We start from the raw sequence: 23,583 nt of genomic DNA, 5'->3' as shown, positions 1-23,583 counted from the left end.
ATGGAATGCGAAAGCGAGAGGACTGAACAACTCTGAACAGTCTATAAATACCTTATCAAACCAATCAGAGATACCCAAGGGACACGCCCAAGCGGCGTGTCATACACAGCGAAATAAATAACCAAAAACCTGTTAATGAACTGTATTGACTGCATACCAGTAGAAAATACATTTCTAGTGTGCTAAGCTTGGCAAGGCCTTCAATAAAAAACCCAACGTAGTTGCGTTAGCGAGCGCGGGTTTGAGTTTTGGCACTAAAAAGGCACAGAAAAACATTTTTGGATCAGGTTTTGGTCCAAAAGAAATCGAACTTTACTTACTTGTGTAGACTACAAGAAAAAGGAAGTGGAACGGCACCTGGTAGGTCGAGGACGTGCGGCACAGTTTTCTGGGCTTGTTGCATTGGCGTCCGTCGGCGTACCTTTGGCTATTGGTTTGGTCAAAAAGATACTCGAAAAAGGGTTGCTGACTGAAGGGCCGAAAGGGCGAGGGGTGCAAATTCTTCGGGACGTGGGAAGATTTTAAAAGAATAAAGTTAAAGACGTTCCCGTCACCAACATCGACTTGAGGAAATGGTGCAATTATTTACGTATCCCTATCAAATGTATTTTTAGCCGAGACGAAGTAAAACTCCTGCCCCATTCCCCATGCAACTTGATGATTTTGGAAATTTGGGGACCCATTGGCCGTGCTCAAAACAAAACATTTGAATATTTTGACTCGTTTGGACTGCCGCCGCCTTTGGAGTGGGAAAAAGAAATGGCGTTAGAAGGAAGCACTCAGAAACAACAACCAAATCCAATAGGAACTGAGCGTGAGATTCGGGTATAACTCCATCCTCTTCCTAAACGAAGGCGAAAAAGGCACCAGTTACGAGGATTTTTTGGGAATGTTTACTGACGACGTCCGAGAAAACGAGCGCATCGTGAAAAACCTATTTTCATAAGTATATAAAATGCAAGTGTTCTGCGTGAAATAAAACTGGCGCACGCCCAATGTGGAGGGCACTGAAGAGGTTGCAATTACAAAAAACGGCCGAAAGCTCTTAAAGGCAAAATGCGCAATTTGCGGAATTACCAAAACCCGGTTCCTTTCGGACGGTGTAAAAGAAGGCGGAGCTCTGGCGAGGTACAAACCCCGCACAGTAGACAAGATTGCCGAGGCTGCGAGCATGATCTTGTCAGGCCACGCCCCATCGTTAGCGTCGCTGGGCGCAAAACTTGCGGGGCAAGCTTTCAAAGGTGTGAGCGATAACGTAAAACAATTTGGCGGGTACCTGTATATAGCATGGATGTGTCCTGTGTGAAAGAAAAGCAAAAACAACCGGAAGATATTGAAGGTAAAATGCGCGAGCTGTGGGATTACCAAAACCAGGTTTTTTGGTGGGTCTGTTGAGGGGTGCGATTTTATCAGCAACCTCGTCGCGGGGATGAGTGACCTTGCTCTTGAAAAAGGGCTCCCGATTCTTGCAAAAAAGGGGTAAAGGTCGGGCGCAATTACCCTGCCAAAGCCAGCTGGCGACTGAAGTCGGGACGGGAGTCGACATCCATTCAGTGCTCGGAAAGCTCCCAAAGCCGAAACGGGGCTGGACTTTGCCGGGGCACAATTACACGTGACTCTAAAATCCGCTGGAAAGGCAGCTGGAATACGTCCCTGAAACGGGGGAGATTCAAACAAGCCAAGCCAACTGGGCTGACCGACGCGATCGCGATGCAGCACGATGTGGAATACGGATTGTGCTCAAACCGCCAAGCAAAGTATGGGGAAAATTTGTCTGCTTGTAAAAGCCAGTGGGGGCATGCGGCAGCGAGGAACATCATCAACTTAAAAAAAAACAGAAGCTGGGGATGGGGCAAAGTTTGTGAGTTTAATATAGAATGGACCCTGGGACAGCATACCGGCGGGGGAGATCGAAAAAATCCGGCAGGCTCTGGAAAAAAGCCAGGCGCACCACAGCGAAACAGCCAGCAGACGCTTGGCGAAATCAGCTCTTTTGTGTCAGCCGCTTTGACGGACGGGGAGACATCTGACGCCGAGTACCAGGAGATCAACAAAAAGTATGGAGCCTTTACGGCGCAAAGAACAAAACTGCGCTTTTCTTATCATACGGTTGATGGTAAAAAGCAGGGCGTTAGGAGGGAGGGGTTCGAAGCGAGCCCGTTCAAGCGGAAAAGCCTTGATGCAAACTCTGGGTACCAGTTATTAATTTTTGAGGGTTTCCCATTCCCTGACCAATATGACGGACGCCGATTTCGATATAAAATTACATGCCCATAGATGTAACAGACGATTTTCACGATAAATTATTAACAGAAGCATCTGAATAAAAGGAGGGTGAATATGTGAGTTTTGAACATGTGAAGGAGAGTTGTCGCGGATTTCGGACAGCGACTGTAATATTGAGAGTGCAATCATTGCGGGAAACATTTTATTCACATTGAACGGTCAACAAGTAAAAGTAATGCCGTTTTCTATGTACTTATGAAAAACAAGCATTTCACAGGTTTACAAAGGTTGCAAATTTTACAAACCTATGAACAGGGCGCTTTTAACAAGGTCCTGTGAAAATTTGTAACCTATTTACTCGATCATGCCAAAGTTCTGGCATGTCAACTTGGAAGTTTGCATTCTGACCTTTTTTTATTACGATCGATCAATTCAGGAATTGTTATGCACAATATTTATACATATTTCTATTTCAAAATTGCTAAATCTATTTCAAAATCGTGAAATCCCTCGATGTTGTTGACAAGCGTTATGTTACCGTCCATATTATTATGAGATCTTTCGATCGCCGTTGTGAAGCTGTCACTCCAGAGAACTAAAAAACCTAAAGGATCACAAAAGATCATTCTACAAATCTACATGCACAATTTAAACGAATAAAGGTGTCTTTCAATAGGTATTTCAGGCGTTTATTATCATTTTCTTTTTACTGGCATGCCTAGATACGACATTCGCACCGAATTGCTCGACTGCCTGTTTTCGATACTACATTTATATTACAAGAGAAAAAACACAGACACGAAGAAGATCTGATATAAACTATGGGCTAGATATTGTCTGTGTATCTCTTAGAACAGTACCAGATATAAAATGTGTTTATGCATTACATCGATTTCGTGATATAAAGCAATAAATATGAACTTGCCTTCAGCTGTCAGCGGCCATTTTCCTCAGCCAAACAGCGAGCCAAGAGCGGAAAAGCGGGCTAGTACCAGTCCCTCTCCGCATCAAGGCTGTAGCAGAGAGCTTGTATGCTCGTTTCACCGTACACTCTGATAAAAAGAGACCTCCCCACCATTCTTCAAACAACGTTTCAGCTGTTTTGTTTCTTTAGTTTTGGGAGAACCTTTTTCAACCGGTTTAAAATTTCACTTTTATTTGGCCAGTCGTCTTTTGAGACCCCTTGGAAGTAGTTGTACAGAAAGCAGACGTAGTTGACCGGTTTGCCGACGTGCAGCTGGAATTGTTGAATAATGTTGGCCAAAAACTGGCACGAGTCGATGCCGACGGCGTCAGTGATTTCGTATTTCGCGAGAATGCTTTTCAAATAAGCGCAGTTACCGGCGCGCTGAGACCCGTATTCCGCGCCGGCGGCGGTAGCCACGCTATTTCTTCTCCCTTTCTCGGGTGGCACGCTGTTGTTGTTGGGCGGGGCCTGAGGAAATGAGGAGATTTTAAGCACTTCTGCTGCGGCATCATGCGCACGGGACATAGCGGCGGTGTTGAGTATGGTATATCTCTTCAAATGGGTGCCGCGCACCAAATCATCTCGATTTTGAAATCATCTCGTTTTCAAATCATCTCGATTTTTAAAAACGCGACGATCGACCCTCTCTAGCGTATCTCTTCAATAGGTTGTCGCACACCAAATCATCTCGATTTTCAAATTATCTCGATTTTCGAAATCGAGATGATCGTGACTCTCTATAAACTACTCTTAGATTTAGTGAGCTGTCTATGGAGTAAAGGGGTCCCTTAACTACCTCTAACCGTCATATCTTGGGCTCTCTTAGTATTCTGGGCTTTAGTTTTTGGCCATGTTTGTTCTATTGGAGGTTGCCTTCATTTTCGGTTGTCATGACCATATTTGGTAAGTCACGTGACCAGAATACAAAAGCCCTAAAAAATCATACAGCTTACATTGTTTTCCGTTGAGCGCCTCTCTTTTTTTTCTTTCGCTCGCTTCCCGCCCCCCTTCCCGCCGCGCGCTCGCGCTTTACGCTCGCTTCGTTTGCTTTTTTGCCTTGAAAAATCGAGAGGCTGTGGACAGTCTAGGGTAGAGTGCATTTAGAAGCAAAATCTGAAGCATTGATTTGTTGAAATTTACATTAATTTTAAAGTTATGACGTCATATTTTTTCAGTAACGCGAATTTCAACAAATCCATGCCACAGATTTTGCTTCTAAATGCACTGTTCCCGTAGTGTTGGTTTCGACAGCGGTTCGAGTTAGCGGGGTTTCGAGTTATCAGGGTCGATTGAATATTTACTTGCCAAGTTAATAGTTGACAGTTTACTGATTTTTTAGCACTTATGTTCAGTATACAGTACAGCGCAAATAAAAATTTATCTCGTCTGAAACTCTAACACGATCATAAATTCTTATGATTGGAGCGAAATATGGCAATCCCAAACGTGATCTGTTCGTTGCTCTAATCAATGAGCATCCGTGGCGAGTTGCAAGAACCGGAATTCGAGTTATCGGGGTAAATTTGACCCAAAGGGAAACGAAATTTAGTTCGGGTTAGCGGGGTTTTCGAGTTATCCGAGTTCGAGTTACCGGGGTTCTGCTGTATAATTATTCTGAGGCCTCGTCCACAAAGTCACATTCGCTCGTCACGCGTTCTTAGGTCGTCTCTCGTTTCTATACAGAACGCTTTCGACGATGGAGAACGCATACTAATCGTGTCGTTTGTCCGATATCAGTCCAGCGAGTAATCGAAGACCCAACGGTGTAATACCGGTCTAAAACGAAGACCCACTGGTCTAAAACGAAGACCCAATGGTCTAAAACGAAAACAGAAAGAGAAGCGTCGACACAACAAAGCCAAAGCAAAGCGCCCTTCTTTACATAAATTAAAATGTCATTCGAACTGACAGTTACTTTATCTCTTTACAGTATAATCCATGAGAAATCGTTTCACGCAACCAAGTTCCAAGATTATCCGCAATAGATGCCGGGTAATTCGATTTCATTTCATTGTGTGTGCTTTTGCAATTTTAATTTCAAACGATAAGAGCCACAGTACTCTAAGACTCAATTTATAAGGATTTGTATGGGAATGGAACAATTTTGTTTTACGATATAGCAATTCGAATGTTTTATGAATAAAATTGACTTCACTGTTGCTGTGTCGTATTCTTTCTTGTTTTGCCAGCTCCTCGAGCTAATTTGAAGTGATTTGCAAATGTCTTGATTGGGTAAGAATTATCTGAGTACGAATCGTCCACGTCTGAATACCGACCGTCTTGATACAAAGTCGTTTCAGTTCAAGTCAAAGTTGATTCATTACACATGTAAAGTCGATTCGATACAAGCTCACATAACTTAAATACGTTTTGACACAGAATGTTATAATATATAAAAGACCAAACAAACCTTCAAAGAACTACTCACTCGAGCGAACACTAATCTCTTTAAAGAAATGAACTCATACCAGCGAGGCGCGGTGGCCTAATGGTTAGCGCGCTCGACTCCGAGTCGAACGGCCCACGTTCAAGCCCTGTTCGTAGCGCTGCGTTGTGTTCTTTGGCAAGACAATTTACTGTCACAGTGCCTCTCTCTACTCAGGTGTATAGACTTGCTTTAGTTCCATCTTGCGACAGTCCGAACGTGAAGCAAAATGTCTTCAAATCCTCGATGGTTAACTTGTTGACTAATTCGTTCGCCTCATTTAAGTTCTTGGGAATTAGTAACGCTTCTTCTGCATTTTCCATGCTCGATTCGGCCGTAACTTAACTAATATCAACCTCGCTCTGCTACCAAAATGTACGGGCCCAAATATTCCATCGAACACAAAACTCTACAGATGACTCGAGGTACATTCAACGTCTTTATTCTTTGAAACTCTTATCGCCGACCGAACTGAACTAACATCAAATACAACTGACAAAAAACGCGCGAAAACGAAAAATACATGCACAAATTACATAACAACAGACAAAAGAACAGAATATAAATCAGAAATGTTCAAGTGCTTACTAAAGTCTCTTGGGACGCCTAACCGGCCTTCCATAACGCGATCGGGCTTGAACACAGACTTTATCAATGAAACGAACCCATACCTCCGCGTCAATCTAACGTATGTACATAAGCCTTCTCCGCAATGAGAACATACAAACAGGACCAAGTCTTGGTTAAGTTTACAAGTCATTGGTGAGACCGATTCTAGAATACGCATGTCCTGTATGGTCACCGCATCTAGTTAAAGATATACTAGCTATTGAAAAAGTACAACGAAGAGCATCAAGAATTGCTCTTGGGCAAAAACCCCGCGAGATGCCATACGAAGAACGACGCAAACTACTTAACTGGAACTCACTTCAGCATCGACGAGAGTACCTGGCCTTAGTAGAATGTTATAAAACAGTGTTCGGATTAAATGGTCTTGACTTTAACGATTATTTCGAGTGTTGTAGAAGTAAAAGCACGAGAGCTAACCATCCGTTTAAGATCCAAACGAAATCAGCAAGAATTAACGCATTCAAATATTCCTTCTTTGTTAGAATTATTAAGGAATGGAACAATTTGCCAAACTATTTGTTCGGACACGACATTTATTTAAATATTTTTAAATCAAACCTTAAAAAGTGGATGAACATTCATTAATTATATGCCACAGTACCAGGTATTATAGATATTTTAGATTTTAACTTTTAGATTGTTTATTATTTATGTAATAGTTTTTTAATAGTTTTTTAGGGGACCTAAATAGGGATGACCTCAAGGTCCGCCTTTTCAGATACCACTTGTGTGATACCATTTGTGTGTTTTTTGAATAAAGTATTATTACTGTTATTTATCGAGAACAGAGATTTTTTCGCTTACATCAGAAAGGTCATGGCCCTGCCATTACTTCCAGCAAAGGAGATTCCTACTATATATGCACGGCTTCAGGTAATAGCGTCCTCTATGGGTGTTTTCGTGAAGTCTGTCTAAACAAACAACGACATAGAGGGCTGGCACCTTGGGCTGAATCGCCGCACCTCTAGAAAGTCTCAGCTTCCTCTGTATCTCCTGATTGTCATTTGGCTATGCAACGTCTTCATTAACTATACCATTCTGCAACTGATCCTAAGACCATCTCTATGTCGATCTGCTGAACTACTTGAACTTTTTGTAAACACTTTATCCATCGAAGAAACACACTTAACAAAGAATAGAAGAAGAAAAAACAAAAAAAGGAACATTTAACCTTATAAAACAAAACACTGAGAAAAATAATAGCTTCTTACAAATAAATGAAGGGAATGTCTTATTATATTAGGTTAATTGTAAAAACTGTATCTCCTAAAACTAGTCCTAAAGACAGGGAGGAACTCTTTCCATTCTTTGTTATGACTTTCTAGTTTTGTTTCTTAATTTGTTTTGCTATTGAAAGCTCTAAAATGAAGGTTACTTTATGAAATAGATAGCTTTATTTTAAGATTTTGGTATTGAAAGATTAATTGCTTACATAGAATGACAATATGATTTATTAAAAGGAGGTCCATTCTAAAAACCCAAATGTTATATTAGTAGCATTTAAATTATGAAGGTCTGTTAAATAATTTTTTAGCCATTTCGTTACTGAAAGCCAAAAGCTGGAGGAAGTTTCACAGTTAATAAATGAATGCTCAAGAGATTCCTCAAATTTTCCACAAAACGTTCTACTTGAAAATGACAAAATGGCGAATTTGAGCGCTTTAAAGGGTCTTGCATTGACTGTTTCTAAAGGTTATAAGACAGTGGTGTAAACAGCGTGACAGCTGCTCCTTACTGCGTTATTTACGAGTTTCACGCTTTTGGACAAATAAAAGTACATGAATGGTTCATGATCCTTCATATATTCGTTTCCAAGACAATTATGATCTAAAAAATCACTGCATATTTACTCTTCAAAGCAAAACTTCTGGTATTGTATCAAAGACATTTTGCCACAAGCGAAACAACTAAAAACACTGATGAATGTTGTAATAACATGGGTCAATTAATTAAACAATCATTACAACGTAAATTTAACAACATTAAGAAATGCAATTTGCTTAAACCATGGTGTTCTCAAGAGTACTTGAATATTCTTTAAACGTCTGCAGATGCCTTAAGTCTCGTCTTCCCTTTCACTTAGCCTGTCTTTGATCTTCCTTTGGAGAATGGTTTTTATCATTCATTATCATATCCTAATGAGAGAACATTTCGATATACAATTAAGTATAAAAATTAGCGAAAATAAGCCACGACGTTTCGAACTCATCTTGAGTTCATTATCAAGTAGATAAAATAAAAATAACGGTCGAGTTACAGTTTAAATGTAAATAGAGGTGATAGAGTATATTAGAATATTTTAAAGAAGTGTTTCGCGGTCATTAGCGTTCCCAGAGGGTGTTAATGGGGGTACCCAATTGTCAGTTAACTACTAATTTTTAGGCCAATTGTCAGTTAACTGCTATTTTTTTGGCCAATTGTCAGTTAACTGCTAATTTTAGTTATTTATTAACTTTCCTATTCTTACAGCAAAAATTATTGCGTCATAACCTGAATTATAATAATAAAAATAAAATAATACTGTATAATCAGCACGTCACTGATAAAAAATAAAAAGAACAGCCTGCACGACTCTCGCGTACGTGTATTTAAGCCATTTTCAGAGTTTCGATTTTACGAGTGTATCTTTGAGAGACCTGCCCCTTTTGTTAATATTAGGAAATGTTTTTTTTGAATATTTTCTTGTGCAATGGTTGCTGTTCTATAAAATGCCATTTTTTTTACGAGTATTTGCTCGAAGTTTGGACTGTGTTTGGTACTGCTGGTTGGCATCGCGTTACAAAAGGCGAGATTTAAGATTCGGTTGAAAGACCTACTTCCTGTTTTCAAAATTAACTTCCACCAGACTTCTTTAGAATAGCTTTTTAGGTAACCTCTTTAGATGAAATTTGATTGGAAGTGCTTGATCTTTTAGATCCTTGTTCCCAGGACTTTTCTCTTGGTCGGATTTTCTCATCAAGTTTTGTTTGAGAGGAATTTGTTCCAAGCAGTCTCAGGCGTCTCATTGATAAAACCTTTCCTAATTCCTGGTGGGTGACACGGGGAGTACTAAGTGTACTGAAATTTTTCAGTGGGCTTGTAATGGGTGCGTATGTCAAGCACTGATTAGTATGATGCGACCACCATTTTAGTGTTAGTATGTAACAAATTTAAGTCAAATGCACCGAGTCCAAACTTTGAACTGTGCTTTACCATGTCAAACGGTACGCGACCTCCGTTTTCGTTTCAATGTCGATCCTTCGTCATCATCTCGATAAAAAACTTAGAATAACTTTGACCACTCCCCACTGGACGCCATTACGGAGATCTACATGTGCCTGGTACGACCCTGGTATCCTTCGCATAATTTAAATATCAGTTAATATGTCACCTAGTCACGTAGCGGGGCAGGTAAATGCCACGAAATATTTTCTGTTAGGAAAAAACTTGTTGCTTTTATTTACAACAACAATCGTATTCAGTATAATTAATAGAATGTCACTTAACTGTAAACGTTTCATTTATCAGTTAACTACTAACTTTTTGGCAAAATATCAGTTAACTACTATTTTTTTTTGTCCAATTGTCAGTTAACTGTTAACCCCATTAGCACCCTCTTCACAGTGTCAGTGCGTGCTGCATTTAAATTATATAAATTATTGCGTGTTTAGTGCTGGTTTCCTCTCGCAAATTAAATCATTTTATTTACTAAACAATCAAGTTTCCCTTGGCATTGCTTTAAAACGGAAAACATCATTGTTATGTGTAAGTGCCCCTATGGCACGGGTTTTTCCCTTGTTTTAATTCTGTTGTTTTTGATTCAGCAATAGTTTGATTAATAATTTATAAAGTCACACTAGGTGACTCGTCACGCGCTCCTTAAGTCGTATCGCATTTCCACACAGAACGCATCTATTGTGCAATTCAATAATTTGATCGATTTCGCAAGTACTCGTGGTCTGAAGGAAAGCAAAGAAATTGTCTGTCATATTTTATCGAAGGAAGGAAAGGATTTTTCTATGACAACTCTCGCCAGATCCGGCAACAATGTAAGTTTAATTCACGTCGAATATTTCTATAGCTAATTTCTTGTTTCTAATTTTGTAAATCAATTATTTTTAGTTTCACGGTCAGATACATCAATAAAGGAGGCGTCCCATAAAAGAAATTGGTGCGATATTTGTTGTGTCGATCAGTGGGAACTGCACGGTCCAGCTAGCGGCGGACAAGCGCCGCTATATTATGTCAGGACTCGCGACATTGTGGATTTTTTTCATGTGCTTGCCAATTTACAGATAAACGAAACAAACAAATCCGTGCGAATTACTTTACCTTTCAAAGATCAGAAATCCGCTGACGCAGTACGCAAACAGCTGAAAGATCTTGGGAAGAAAATTGGAACTGAGTTACAACCGGTTTACACAAGTGCTAAGATCGGCGACAAGCTGAAGTAACAAGAGGAGAAGCCTGCTTTGGTAAACAATCAGTGCGTTGTTTATCTGTTCAAATGTGATCAGTGTCAGATGCTGATTATGTGGGTCACACCACACGACATCTACATCAGTGCATAGATGAACATAAAACCTCAGTAATTGGCAAGCACATGAAAGACTTGATTTGACATGAATGACTTGCCTTTGCATAAAGTTCTATAAAAGCAAAGTTTTGTAAAAGAACAAATGTAGCCAAGTTTGAACAACATAAACTGCTGTCTATAGATGACCTTGTGCTTGTTGTTTTCTTATCCTTGTGGAAGCCACTTGCCTTCTTCTGATTGCACGGATCATCGTTCCAGTCTCTAGATGCTGATTTGTCATTGTATATATTAATAAAAAGCACTGTGACAAGTAATGTGCATATGATACTCTCCTACAAAGTTTGTGGCGTGGTAACTTTTATCTGAAAATATATTTTATTGTACCTGCATGCATGCCTTCTGTTAAGAAAAATGGCATTCGCCTGGGCAAATAGGGAGTAACTTCATTATGCTAAATAATGTTTTACATAACTTTGTATGGTCTGCATGCCTAGTGGAATTTTCTTTTCTATGTACAGTTTGTCAACTACAATGGACTTTGCCATATGGTGGAAAGCAGGTGACTGGAGTCCTTGGTTCATCTTTTAACTTCAGTTGGACATTCAATGGAGGAAGTGCAAAAATGATTCAGTGGGGAACAAAAAGGACTGGTTCTTTTGCCTTTGTTGAAACTCTGGTTACTATAACGAAGTCCACAACAGTTACCATTACCACAATCAGTGATCCTAGTCCTTACAGTGGACATGTGGGTGGATTCTGGGATGGCACTAGCCCAGGACAGGTTACTTTCACATTGAATTTGACTCGGAAGGAAGATGAAAGGATCTATATGTGCAGAATCAGGGATGGTTTGCTTGATGGAGAGGTCATATTTGACACTGTAAAGTTGCTTGTTTTAGGTAGGTACATATACGTGTAAGTTGTGTAGCTCAGTACATTTTGTGCTCACACTAATTCGCAAATAGTAGAATAGTCGGGGCTTAATTTCACTCTGTGGATCGGTCAGTAAACTCCCAAGGAAATACTTTTTACTGTGGGTGATGAATACGGCACGCAAGAACACTTGCAGTTTGATGGCGAGTGTTTGCAATAATTAAAAAAGCTGTCAACACTTGGAAAGTTTGAGTCGAGAAAAGAGCAACTACTGTAAGAGCATTACACATGTTTTCTATGGAAAATACTTACCTGCTTACTATCGACAGGTTTTGAGAAAAGCTTACTTTTTTTCTGTCGTTATTTTTTTTGTATATGTAATCGCATGGGCCCGAGAGCAATAAAGGATTTATTTCACGCGCATTTTCAAAGTTTTCATAAACGTTGTGTCTAGATACCCGGCAGCCGGGAAGTGTTTTCAGAATACTACATTCTCTGCAGCCTGATATTATTCTAGAATTTTCACGGAAAAACCAATGCAATCCATCTTAAAACTATAGATCTTTGTTTAGAAATGTCAAGCGATTTAAGTTATAATTTTGGCATTGTGGTTGGGAACATTTTCGAGCTTGGGCACCCAAGAAAATCTCGATTTTTCGACACTTCGAAAAAAATCGTACCCTGACTCCGGTGTCACTCTTATAGAATAATTTCTACAAAAACTGAAGTTGAAACCCTGTGAGAGCATTCGATATTTGTTCAGAAATGCGAAGCGATTCTAAATAATTTTTTCTTTTGTTGTGGACGAAATCTCTTGGCTTCGGCCAGGGTAAAAAAACCTCGACTCACGGGCACGGTTGTTCAAAAAACTAGATACCCGGCAGTCAAAAATTCATGAATAATCAATACATTCAATATTCACAAAAATGATCATGAAACCTAGCTCCCGAGAGTATTTCAGCATTTCGATCTTTGGTCGGAAATACCAAGCAGTTTTTAAAATGTTTTGCTTGCGATGTAAATCAGAGTTGTAGTGACTTCGTTCTGAGCTCGAAAATCAGACCTATCCTAGAACAACAATGACCAATGGGAGCTATGTCTAAAAAACTATAAAACAACAACAGCTAGGGGTGCAACCTAGTACCTGTATCACAATGTGATACTGATTCAAAAGGTACTTTTCCATGTTCTTAATCCTAAAAGTTTTTCCTTTTTAAAGGCTTTGCAGTTCTCTCTCAACAAATTTATTCTTACAAGTCTAGCCTTTTTGCTGGTGTCACAGTTCTCCCAGATCTGGTAAAATATCCTTTGGCAGTGTCTGACATTCTCGGGGAAGCCTCATCCGTCGAAGGAGTATTTGGTTCTGGACTTGCTATTGGGTTTCTTTGCTGGTATGTCTGTGCATGCCCAACTTGGGAAGAGCAACTTGTGGCTGTCTGATAAGGTTGGGTCCCATGGTTTTAGTGGAAAGCTAGTTTTCCCGCTTGTTGACAGCATGGGTCGCTTATTGCAGTTGTGTCTGGTATTAGCTGAGATCGCGTTCGCCGATAAGTGGCACCCGTGATGTTGGCTCTGACGATGTAAGACCTTGGCTCCTTGGCTGGCTGTATAACAACACCAAGCTGCCAGGTTTGTGAGTGGTGGTCAAACATGCGGATGGGTTGGTCATCTTCTTCTGATTTCTTTGGTGGTCCCGAGCGCTAGTTGTAATATTGTGCTTCTTTCTCCCTACGCATTGTCAATTTGATTCTTGTGGCTTCATGGTCAGGGCTGTCAGGGGGGTTTCGATGGTACATGGGTAGTCAGGTTTTGAATTTTCTGCCGGTGAGCAGTTCTGCGCGGGACTTGAGTTGGTTGTCGAAGGACGTGGCTCGGTAGGACAGAAGAGCAAGGTAAGGATCTTCCTTGTCCTCTTCGCATTTTTTAAAAATGTTGTCCACAGTCTGGACTATTTGTTCAGCAGACTCATTTGATTAGGGATACATCGGAGATCCGGTGATGTGTTCTACACCATAGGTGGTCATAAAACCGTCAAATTCGGCTGAGCTGTTCTGCGGACCATTATCGATTACGAGTTGTAACGGGATGCCTTGCTCAGCAAAGAAGCTCTTTAAGTAACTGCGGATGATGTAGTGCTTTTTTAAATCTCCCGATGATGGGAAATCTACTGTATTGGTCTGTTAGCAGGAGGTTTTGCTGGCCTTTAAACTGGAACATATCGGAGCTGAGTCTTTCCCATGGTCTGCATGGGGGCTGCGGCTGTAGTGCTGGCTATTTTGGGACCTTTCTCTGGTAATTCTGGCAGGGTTCGCACTGGTCGACTTTATTAAGTAACACTTCACACTTTTGGCGGAATCGCTTAAATGTTCTATGTAAATCGGGGCCAGAACTCCAGTCCATTTTAGGTAAATCGAATCTGACCAAGTCACTCATTTTCAGTCGTACGAAAAGACTTTATAGTCAACACTGTTAAATCGTACGTACTAGTCTCCGCTTGCAATCTCCGTGATAGTGGTCATCATACTTCTGACATCCATGCCACAGAATAGCTTCTTAGACTTTTAATTTAAACACAACGGCATTACACTTTTTTTAAACTCGGTCAAGATGGCGGACCGACAACAGTTCAATGTCCTGCTCGTGACGCATGATGGGAGCACATGGCGATGACGTAATGCGACAGCAATCACTACGAACTTTGACTGGGCACGGGGATGCACGATCCGTACATGTGCTAAAAAATACCTTATCTTCCTTTAAAAAAATTCTTACATAGATCACATTTCTTGCCACACTTAAAACATCCTCCGACAACCTATTACTATAATTGGATCCCTTGGGTCCCGCTAGAAGCTCCTTGATGTACCGATCGTTTTTATAGCATCAGGCAACATCTTAACTGTCAATCGAAGAACGTAATTTATTTAGCTAACTGTACAAAATGTAAAATTCAGTATGTAGGCTCCACATCCAATGATTTCAAGGTCATATTTCGTAATCACAAATCGGCTATGCTTACAAATAAGACCACGTGCGAATTAGCCGAGCATTACAATAGAATTGAACATCAAATGTCTGACTTTGAATTCATTATGATACATGGACGAGATCGGTCGTTTTAAGAGCTCGCAAGACAATAGAAGTTATTCGATCAATTTCAACCTTAACCCTCGGACGTACAAGCAAACTCATACCCCCACCATCGTACAAGGGGGGGGGGGGGTGGATGGAACCCCTCCCCGGAGTTTTCGTTATATTAAGGCGTAGCGAAATTATTTTGCACTGACAAGAAAGCCCTTGGCTTACTCTACAAGATGACATAATTTTAATTGGCTATGACGTCATATGACGTCACGTGACGTCATTAGAGCCGCCATCTTGGATCCGCCATCTTGGACTTCAACATTTTCTTAGAAAGTCACAAAATAACGAAAATTGATGCAAAATCAAGCAAGAATGCTTATGGAATGTAAAAATAAGCTAAATCTTGCACTTTTGATAAAAAAAAAACTGGAAAAAATAAAGAAAAATGTTAAAAATGACGCTTTTTGGCACGACCTGCTTGTATTTGTGACGTTGCCATGGCAACGTCAAATATCATGGACACATGGTTGACATATCAAAATTTCCGCAAAGGATGAATGAACAGCTATTGAAAGTTTCAGCATTATAAAGTAAATCCTTTTTTCAAAATTTGGAAAAAATCTTATGAGGGGGGGTGGCATCCACCCCCCCTCCCCCCTTGTACGTCCGAGGGTTAATTGTAACTCTAGTTATGTAGTTTATTTAATTACGTGTAAGAAATGTTCGTTGCAGTATGTGGGCTCCACAACAACGAAATTTAGACTAAGGTTTAATAACCACAATTCTAGAATTAGGCGACACGAAATGTTGACGCAGGCCGAGAAAAGGGCTGATGATCTTTTGTACAGACATTTTTGTAGTGAAGGACATAATGGACTAAGCGACATTAAGATTCAATTGATAGACCGGGTTAATGGAGAACAACAGTTGCGAGAGAAGGAGGGTCAGTGGGCCCATACCTTCCTGGTATGGTATTGCAGCCTCATTGAAGACTTGTTCGTCGGAAGAAATCTCTGAAAGCCTTCTGTTTACGGATCCAGGAATGTTTTTTTATTATGCTGGGTGGATGGTTTGATTTGCTGTGTACGTACTACAGAGGCGTGTTCGTTGGCTTTGAGTACGGTTTGAATTTACCGCTATTCAGGTCGAGGGTAACATCGAGAAAATCAACAACTTTTTTGTTCGCTTCGATTGTGATTTTCAGTTCATTCTTGGCGAAAATTTTGCAAATTTCTTTCTTTATTCTTTCTGTCTCCTTGGGGGTTTTATCCAGTATTGCAAGCCCGTCGTACCTGTAGAGGCCGATGTTAAGGCCAGGTATCTCCTTCAACTGTGATAGGAGGTAGCAGCCGACTAGCTCGCATGTCTCAGCCCCATCATAACTACCCATGGTTACGTCGAAGAGTGCGGTGGAGGTTCTCTCTCTCTATATATAGATTGAATGAAGAAAACTGCGTATCCAACGAAGAATGTCGCTTGTGAGTGAGATCCCGGAGGATACACGATGCCTTGACTCCGTGAAATGAATAGATTGGATGAAGAAGGACGTCAGAAGCAAATCACTCACAGGTCCATGTTTAATAAAAATATATACAAACGTTTCGCCCTTCGGGCTTCTTCAGTGTATGTACATGTAGGGCAATACTTGGTCTATATAATATATATATATAGTTAGAGTAAAAGGAGAAACAGCGAACTTCTCACATGTGGTTTAATACTGTAGACGTTTCGCCCGTTCGGGCTTCTTCAGTACAGCAGTTCGGATTAAAAATACTTCGAATAAAAATATATTTACAAAATTGGTCCCTTATATATAATAACTATTCAAAGTGGCTATGAGCCACTAAACTCGGAAAATGTATTATGAAACAAGAATCGAAAACAACAAACTGACAAATAGAGATTTGCTAAAACAAATGATGTTTAACTTTCCACAATTCAGTCCACTTCACTTAGTTTTATTGTCATCTAGCTGCTCATCGAGAGCAGGCCGAAAGGGAAAGTGAAAGAGTTCCCATCGGTTGCAAATTGTTTTCTTTCTTTTTATTTTTCCTTTTTGTTTTTTGAAGGTTAGGCAAAATAATGATATCATTAGAAAAAATAAGTTTTGGTCTATTTCAAGAAAACTGACAGTAATACAATATTTCGGCTAGTAGCTAAGCATGCATGTACCGTATTTATTCGGCTATTAGCCGAAACCCTAACATTTAGTATCTGGAACCAGTTATACTGACAAAAAATAAACCCAAATCCCTCAGCTATAAGCCAAGACCCAATTTTTCCATCAAGCTATAAAACAGTCCACGTGCAGCGAATCAACATATCGTTAAATCACAACTATGTTATTGAAAAACAACAAATCACTGACAAAGAATGAATTTATTAATAGAACCGTACACAAGCGTGACAAAACATTCACCTGAGTTCAGAATCCCATCTCAAACAATCACGCATTCTTCTGAAGAATTAAGCAGTTATCGATCATCATCCAAAAGCTACTGGTTTTCTAACAACGAAAACTTCAAGTTGAAAGTTGTTGCCGATGTAGAGACAGTTCAGAACAATTGCAAAATCACCAGAGAATACGGGATGATTCCTGATGATTCAGTGAATCTTCAGTTCGTCGCAATTCGCCAGCGAAAAGATCAAGCGGGTGAACTTTACAGTGCTGCGCGCCGAACCGTGAACACCTAACAAAGTTTCGTACAAGTTTTTGACAAGTTTGATGAGTCGTCTCTGTCGACCAATCAGCGAACGGGTTTTGAAAAAGTGCGGGATTTCATTGAGTCTATCGAAGTGTAACGTTTCGACAGGCGCGGACAGAAAAAGAAGGAGCATTTCTATTGAACTTGAAGATATGAATGCTTATCAAAACAATGTTTGTAAGTATATCACAGTTCATGGAATTTATTTTCCTGTATTTCGTATCGTGTTCTGCAGCACGCGAGTTTATTGCTTCTTTTTAATTTTGCGCCTCTTATACAGCTGATGTGCAGCTACGAGTGAACGCGTATGGTGGAATATTCGATAATGGTAGAGTTTTACCAAATATGTACAGGGAAATAATATTAGATCTCTATGACGAAGGATGGGACCAGCGGCAAATCTCGCGAGAACTTCGCAAGAGTGTGAGTTACGTCAATAAAGTAGTGAGCCGTTACAATGAAGCAAACACATCCCTTCGTCCAGCTAAAAGTCACAATGAAAGCCGAAAGATCGATCAAGATGCTTTAGATTATATAGAAGTCCAGGAACTGATGAAGCCAAGCATTTATGGCCGAGAACTTCAAGAACGGCTTTTGCTAGATGGCGTTGTCAATCCCGCGGACATCCCAAGCGTTTCGCAGATAAACAAAGTTGTTCGCGAAAAATTGATTATGACAGGGAAAAAGATCAGTGTTATTCCTGTTGAATCTGCGACGCCACATAATTTACAACGCATTGATGAATATCTGACCGAAATATCAAACATAAACGCAACAAACCTGCACTTTTTTGATGAATCAAGCGTGATCAAAACGACTGGGAACAGGATATATGGAAGTGCTACATTAGGCCAAGCTGCGTTCGAGATGCAGCGCTACGCATCAAATGCCAATTACACGCTCAATCTTCTCCATTCTTTCCTTGGTGTTGACTATTACAACATCGTAGATGGTCCCTCAAACGGAATGGAGCTTCTGCAGTTTTTTGATGAAGCACTACAACTCGAACGCGGAGATGGAAGCGCTCTTTTGGAGCGCGGTGACTGCGTAGTTATGGATAACTGCGATTTCCACCATGGACACCACATCGAGCCTGTCCTGAGAAATATGCTAACTGATTGTGGAGTGCGACTCATTTACCAACCTACCTATTCTCCACAATTCAATACGTGTGAGCTGTGCTTTCATCGGATAAAGGCATTTCTGCGAAGGCACCAGATGTTGGCAATGAACGAGACTAAAGTGGCGATAGCTGATGCGGTTCTAAACATTTCCCCAGCAAACTCATTAGCTCACTTCAAACACTGCGGCTATTTCTAGCCTTTTCATTACTAGTATACTTGTATAATAACAAGAGAACATGTTCAATAAATATGAACCGGATACTATCTCGATCTAGTCAATGAAATTACATAAGAACTCAAGAATATTTATACTGTTCGATTTGTTTACATATTTATAGACAGAGTATTGAATTCTTCCAAATATTTTCCAACATACTGAGGATAATGTCAATAAACATTTTCTAAAAGGAACTACAAACAGCTCAAACTATATCCGAAAGCGTTCGGGCGTGCGAAAATAAATAAAACACAACTTCAGTTCATTCAATTCAACTTCAGTTCATTGCCGCGCGCCTTGTTTACACTAGGTTTGGCTTATAAATGTCCACGTTAGATTTTCCATACTGTTCGATTATTTTCAGTAAACGCCAATCCTCACTTTCATCCCAGTCAGGGACCTTTTTGAGTGCTCTCTGTAGAATAAGAAGATCACGATCCACAATATTTCTGTTACCAGTGCTGTATTTGAACATGTTCTGGGCTTTTAAGCGCGGTCTCATTACCGCGAAGAATGAGAATTTACGTCCTTCACGCGCGGCTGTGAATTTCTTGAAATTGGATTCCTCCTCGATAAACTTAGTTTCAAGAGTTTTGATTTCACGTTGAAGAGCGGTGACCTTTTGCTTTTCTTCTGGGTGCTTGTCCTTTATTTTGCACCGATTGATATCGTTGCATGGAAGTCCAGAGCATGTTGTTTTAGTGTGCCCGCCTTGGTGACAATTGTTGCAAACTCGACCTCTTATCTCTCCAAGAGAGCGGAATTCTTTTTGTCTCTCATTCAGTTTCGCTAGTTCATCCTTTGCACTTGTTATTTGCACTCTAAGCATTTGAAGATTATCCTCGATCTCTTGCTGTTGGGCGTCCAAAGGGCTTTGCTTGAGAGATTTTGATGCCGCACTCTCTGGGGTAAACAACAACTGTTTAGGCTCCAAGGACGCACCGCTATTTTGCTCCATATCGGGTTCCAATTCGGCTCGCTCCGTACGTCTACACTTTTTAGGCATTGGCGAATCAACCTCATTTGCTACGAGATAAATTTTCCTGTAGTCTTGATCCTTTACGGTTTTTGAGCTTCTCAGCATCTCCTGAAATGCGAAGCCATCGGAGCCGCAAAGATTGATAAAGTCTCCATCTTCGTCTCGGAACCGTATTCTAATATTTAAGGTTGGCAGGTGAGCTAAAGGCGAGCATTGCCGCTTGACTTCAGATAAGAGTTTTTCCAAGGTGATATCGTACAGGAGAAAAGTGCTAAACCGCTTGTCGTCTCCGTATTCTACTTTGATCTGATAAGTCGCCATCTCGGAATAGAACTCGCGGAAAAGGTGCAAAACACTTTCAAAACCGCATGAGTTAGCGACTTCACCTTCCCACGTACCCACCTTCTGATTGGCTCGGCGACCGGACAACTCATCAAACTTGTCAAAAACCTGTCAAAAACTTGTACGAAACTTTGTTAGGTGTTCACGGTTCGACGCGCAGCACTGTAAATGTCACCAAAACGAAACATGTGCTGTTACCAGTATTTGTCGAGCATCCTCAATCCAATCAAACTCTTCTGAAGTGGTTTCTTTTAGCAGAAAAGTCGTGGTATTTTAAGTTTTCGCTTTTGAACAAAAATATTACACGCAGCCGATTTCTGTCAGATCGTGTTACAATGTTTACCAAGCGCGTGTGAACGACCGCTTCTGATTGGCCAGTTTCTGGTGTCGCGACAACAAGTCAAATAGATCGATTCCTTCTTGACCCTTCTTGTCTTGGAAAAGTCACGTTAGCAGTGATTCTGCAAATTAACTAAACTTAAAGAAAGGAACAGATGGAGAGGAACAGAAACAGTCTCAGGCAGAAATAATTATTGTAGAAGAGATTGCGAGGAAATTGTTTACGACATGCCCTTCTCAGTTCAAAAGACGATCACATACGCCGACAAAACAAATAAGATTCCAGTGCGAGCTGATGGAGGACGAGTTCCAGCCTAAATAGCGAAGAAAAGACGAATAAAAACTTCATTCCTAACGTTGCTTCATTAAACCAAATGGATTTTAAGGAGCCGCCACTAAAATAAAAGGTAATGACCAAGAATAAATACAAACGCTTGTTAAGAGGCTGTGTCTGTAATAATGTAAACTTGCCCAATTTCGAAGATCTTAATGTTTGCAGCCATTTTGAGGGACTCGTCAGGACGAGGCGTTTCATCAACTGGCCTCGCAGACATACCCCACACCTTCAGAAATAAACAAAGAATAGATATAAATGCATTGCAGTTCAACTGAAAGGGAATAAATCGTGTTTAAAAATGGAAGCTCGACTTACATTTTGACTGTTACGGACGTACGGTTGTTACTATTGGAATTTCGCTCGATTATTCCACTAGGGCAAGTTTACACAGCTGTAAATATTTCATTAAGACGATACCAGAAGGTTTTTTTCTGTAGGAACATTTTCTATTACATCTACTTTTCTGTTGCGTTGGTTTGATTGAAGTAGACCGCCTCACTTTTTCAAAAATAAAGTTTGAATCTGAACCGTTTTCAAGTGTTTCATCAAGGTGTGTGATAGTGGTGTCGTTAATGTTTTGCTGCTAGCTTGATTCGAGCTCAATGTTCGTGAAAGTGAGTGTGATAGATTAAAAAGATATAATTTAACAGGCTGTAGTGTTTGTTTGGTACAGAAGTTGAAATGATTTTAAATAAAATAAATGATTTTATTTTGAGTATATTCACAAAATATTGGGAATAGGGCAAATAGAAATGTTAGAGCATATCTGATAAGGCTTCCCTGATTTTGTCAGTTGATATTATTAAAAGTGTATTCAAATACATAGCATTTTCCTGTTTTAATGATTCGGTACAATTTAAAGGAGATTAGGTGAATTTTACACCTACCTTTGGTAAAACACAGATAACAGCTGAATGTTCGTTTTTCAGAAGGGAAGACAATGCAATTGAGCGCTTCTTGTATCGCAGGGTGGATTTCTTTTGTTTAGAGGAAATATCAGTTAGATCTCTCAGATAGTGTGCGAGCTGTTTTGGTCAATTTTACCTATTTCGGGCCGTATTCTACAGTACGGCCCAAGGAATTTGATTATTAATAAGAGGTATGCATGTACATTACAACTGATCGGACTTTAACATACCCACTCCAGGTACCAGGTTTGCCAAAAAATATTTTGCAAAAGAGCTTCGTCTAAGACGACACCTAGACACATATTCTAACATGAGATTAATATGATTTCCTGAACACTGTCACAGAGCTGAGCCTAGGTGCACTCCCAAATAACACACTCTACCCTGACCAAGTATTGTTCCTTGGGGTACTCCCAATGATAACTGGCTTGCGGCTGTTCTTTCTTAATGGTGACTTGCTCAACACGATTCCTTCAACATGCTTAATAGTATTTAAACAGTTTTAAAACTTTCACGATCCACGATGTCAATGGCTTGTCGTAAGGCAATAAAAACCACTCCAGTAACGAGTCTCTGCTGCATTCTCCGTCTCATCAGATCTGTAAAAGATATTGCAGTCGACTTAGTAAAGTAATTTTTTGAAAGCTACCCTGATAAAATATTGGTATTTGGTATTTACTGAGAAATTGATACATTTGTTGATGCACCACCCTGGGCAACCGGCAAAACAAAAAATAAGACGATAGTTATCCTAGATTATCCGGCGTATCCTTAGTACGATTACATTCGTCAGGGACATCTCCCATCGTCTTGGAACTGCGTATGATGATTTTGGTCAGCGGCTGAGCAGTTTTGCTCGCGTAAGGTAAGGTAAAGTCTGTTTACGAGCCAAGTGGCCCATCAGGCCGGAGATTATCCCAGTCTCCGTAGCATGAAGCGACTAGGAGTATTTCTACTCCCCCTAGATGGGATGATAGTCCATCTCAGGGTTACCACCAGCAGTAAAGTGGCCGGTACTCTCTATACACCAGGGTGTAGAGGCACTGTGAGATATCTTGCCCAAGAACAGCGCCCCGGCCAGAGCTCAAACCCGTACTCGTAAAATGTTGTGTTATTAATTTGAATTATAAAATTGGCAGGTTCTTATCGCCTCCCAGAAATGGCCCTGATTGGCTAACGACAGGTCCTTTACGTATCCAAATTCCCACAGAAGACATTAAACTGTTCCGGTAACGTCGGTAAAGAATCCATTAAACCATCAACTATCAACCTCTTTGTCAATACATGCATCTCAATAGCCTAGAAGGATCTTGCTAACCTCCCAAGTTGACACGTCTGAGTATAAAACACATTACAACTCCACTTTCGAAAGTTATGCCACCTTTGCTTTTGCCAAATATATCTGAAGGCCAACCTTGTGCTGTAAATTAATACTTTCCACTCCAGTTGAATATCACCATTATAACTGCATGACCCTTTTAAACATCATTCGTACCAAATACCTAAAACATATAAACTCGGCGGCATCATTGACTTCCATCGATAGTGCACCATATTAAAAAACCAACACCTTTAAGGTCGCGGGGGATACCAACAGCATGAATAAATTCATGAAGGGAAATTTTGCTTGACCTGCATCTGTTAAAATGCTTATTTCTCAGCTGTTATGGGTGCGATTAAGCTCAAATTTTACAGAGACATAAAGATATGATGAAAGATTGTGAATGTCATCTTTTATTTGGTCGATTGCCTTTAGCGGCCATGTTATTGCCTCGTGAGTGCCAAATTGGGAAAAACATGATTTTGTGGCAGAGTTTGCGGAACGAGTAGGAGACAACACACTGTGATCTTGTCAAAAACTAATCAGTCAATACCTCTAGAGTGTCATAACAGAAGCGGATTTTTTAATTT

At 40.3% G+C, this 23,583-nt stretch overlaps 4 protein-coding genes across 4 annotated transcripts in view; 2 read left to right on the top strand and 2 right to left on the bottom strand.

Moving 5' to 3' along the window:
- LOC144663174 (muscle, skeletal receptor tyrosine-protein kinase-like) overlaps window positions 1-3,718 on the bottom strand; it is a 28,998-nt gene extending 25,280 nt beyond the window's left edge. The window contains exon 1 of the mRNA XM_078524101.1: window positions 3,568-3,718. Within this exon, the coding sequence (XP_078380227.1) occupies window positions 3,568-3,718 (151 nt within the window). The remainder of the gene's footprint in view (window positions 1-3,567) is intronic.
- LOC144662793 (uncharacterized) overlaps window positions 1-23,583 on the top strand; it is a 192,926-nt gene that overhangs the window by 154,626 nt on the left and 14,717 nt on the right. The window lies entirely within an intron of this gene.
- LOC144663172 (uncharacterized) lies at window positions 17,665-18,746 on the top strand. The gene has a single exon (XM_078524100.1). The coding sequence runs from the start codon at window positions 17,772-17,774 to the stop codon at window positions 18,744-18,746; it is 975 nt and encodes a 324-aa protein (XP_078380226.1). The 5' UTR covers window positions 17,665-17,771.
- On the bottom strand, window positions 18,723-20,187 carry LOC144662830 (uncharacterized). Its single transcript, XM_078523782.1, has one exon. It carries the CDS (start codon window positions 20,065-20,067, stop codon window positions 19,069-19,071), a length of 999 nt encoding a protein of 332 aa, XP_078379908.1. The 5' UTR covers window positions 20,068-20,187; the 3' UTR covers window positions 18,723-19,068.

Source organism: Oculina patagonica, chromosome 8, assembly GCF_052425735.1.
Source record: "Oculina patagonica isolate OP01 chromosome 8, crgOcupat, whole genome shotgun sequence".
Taxonomy (NCBI): Eukaryota; Metazoa; Cnidaria; class Anthozoa; order Scleractinia; family Oculinidae; genus Oculina; species Oculina patagonica.
Note: the sequence above shows the minus strand (reverse complement) of the source record. Positions and strands in the feature narration are given on the sequence as shown.

Bases quoted from the DNA above. Each gene is read 5' to 3' on its own strand.
- LOC144663172 (XM_078524100.1), top strand. From the start codon at position 17,772: ATGTACAGGGAAATAATATTAGATCTCTATGACGAAGGATGGGACCAG.
- LOC144662830 (XM_078523782.1), bottom strand. From the start codon at position 20,067: ATGGCGACTTATCAGATCAAAGTAGAATACGGAGACGACAAGCGGTTT.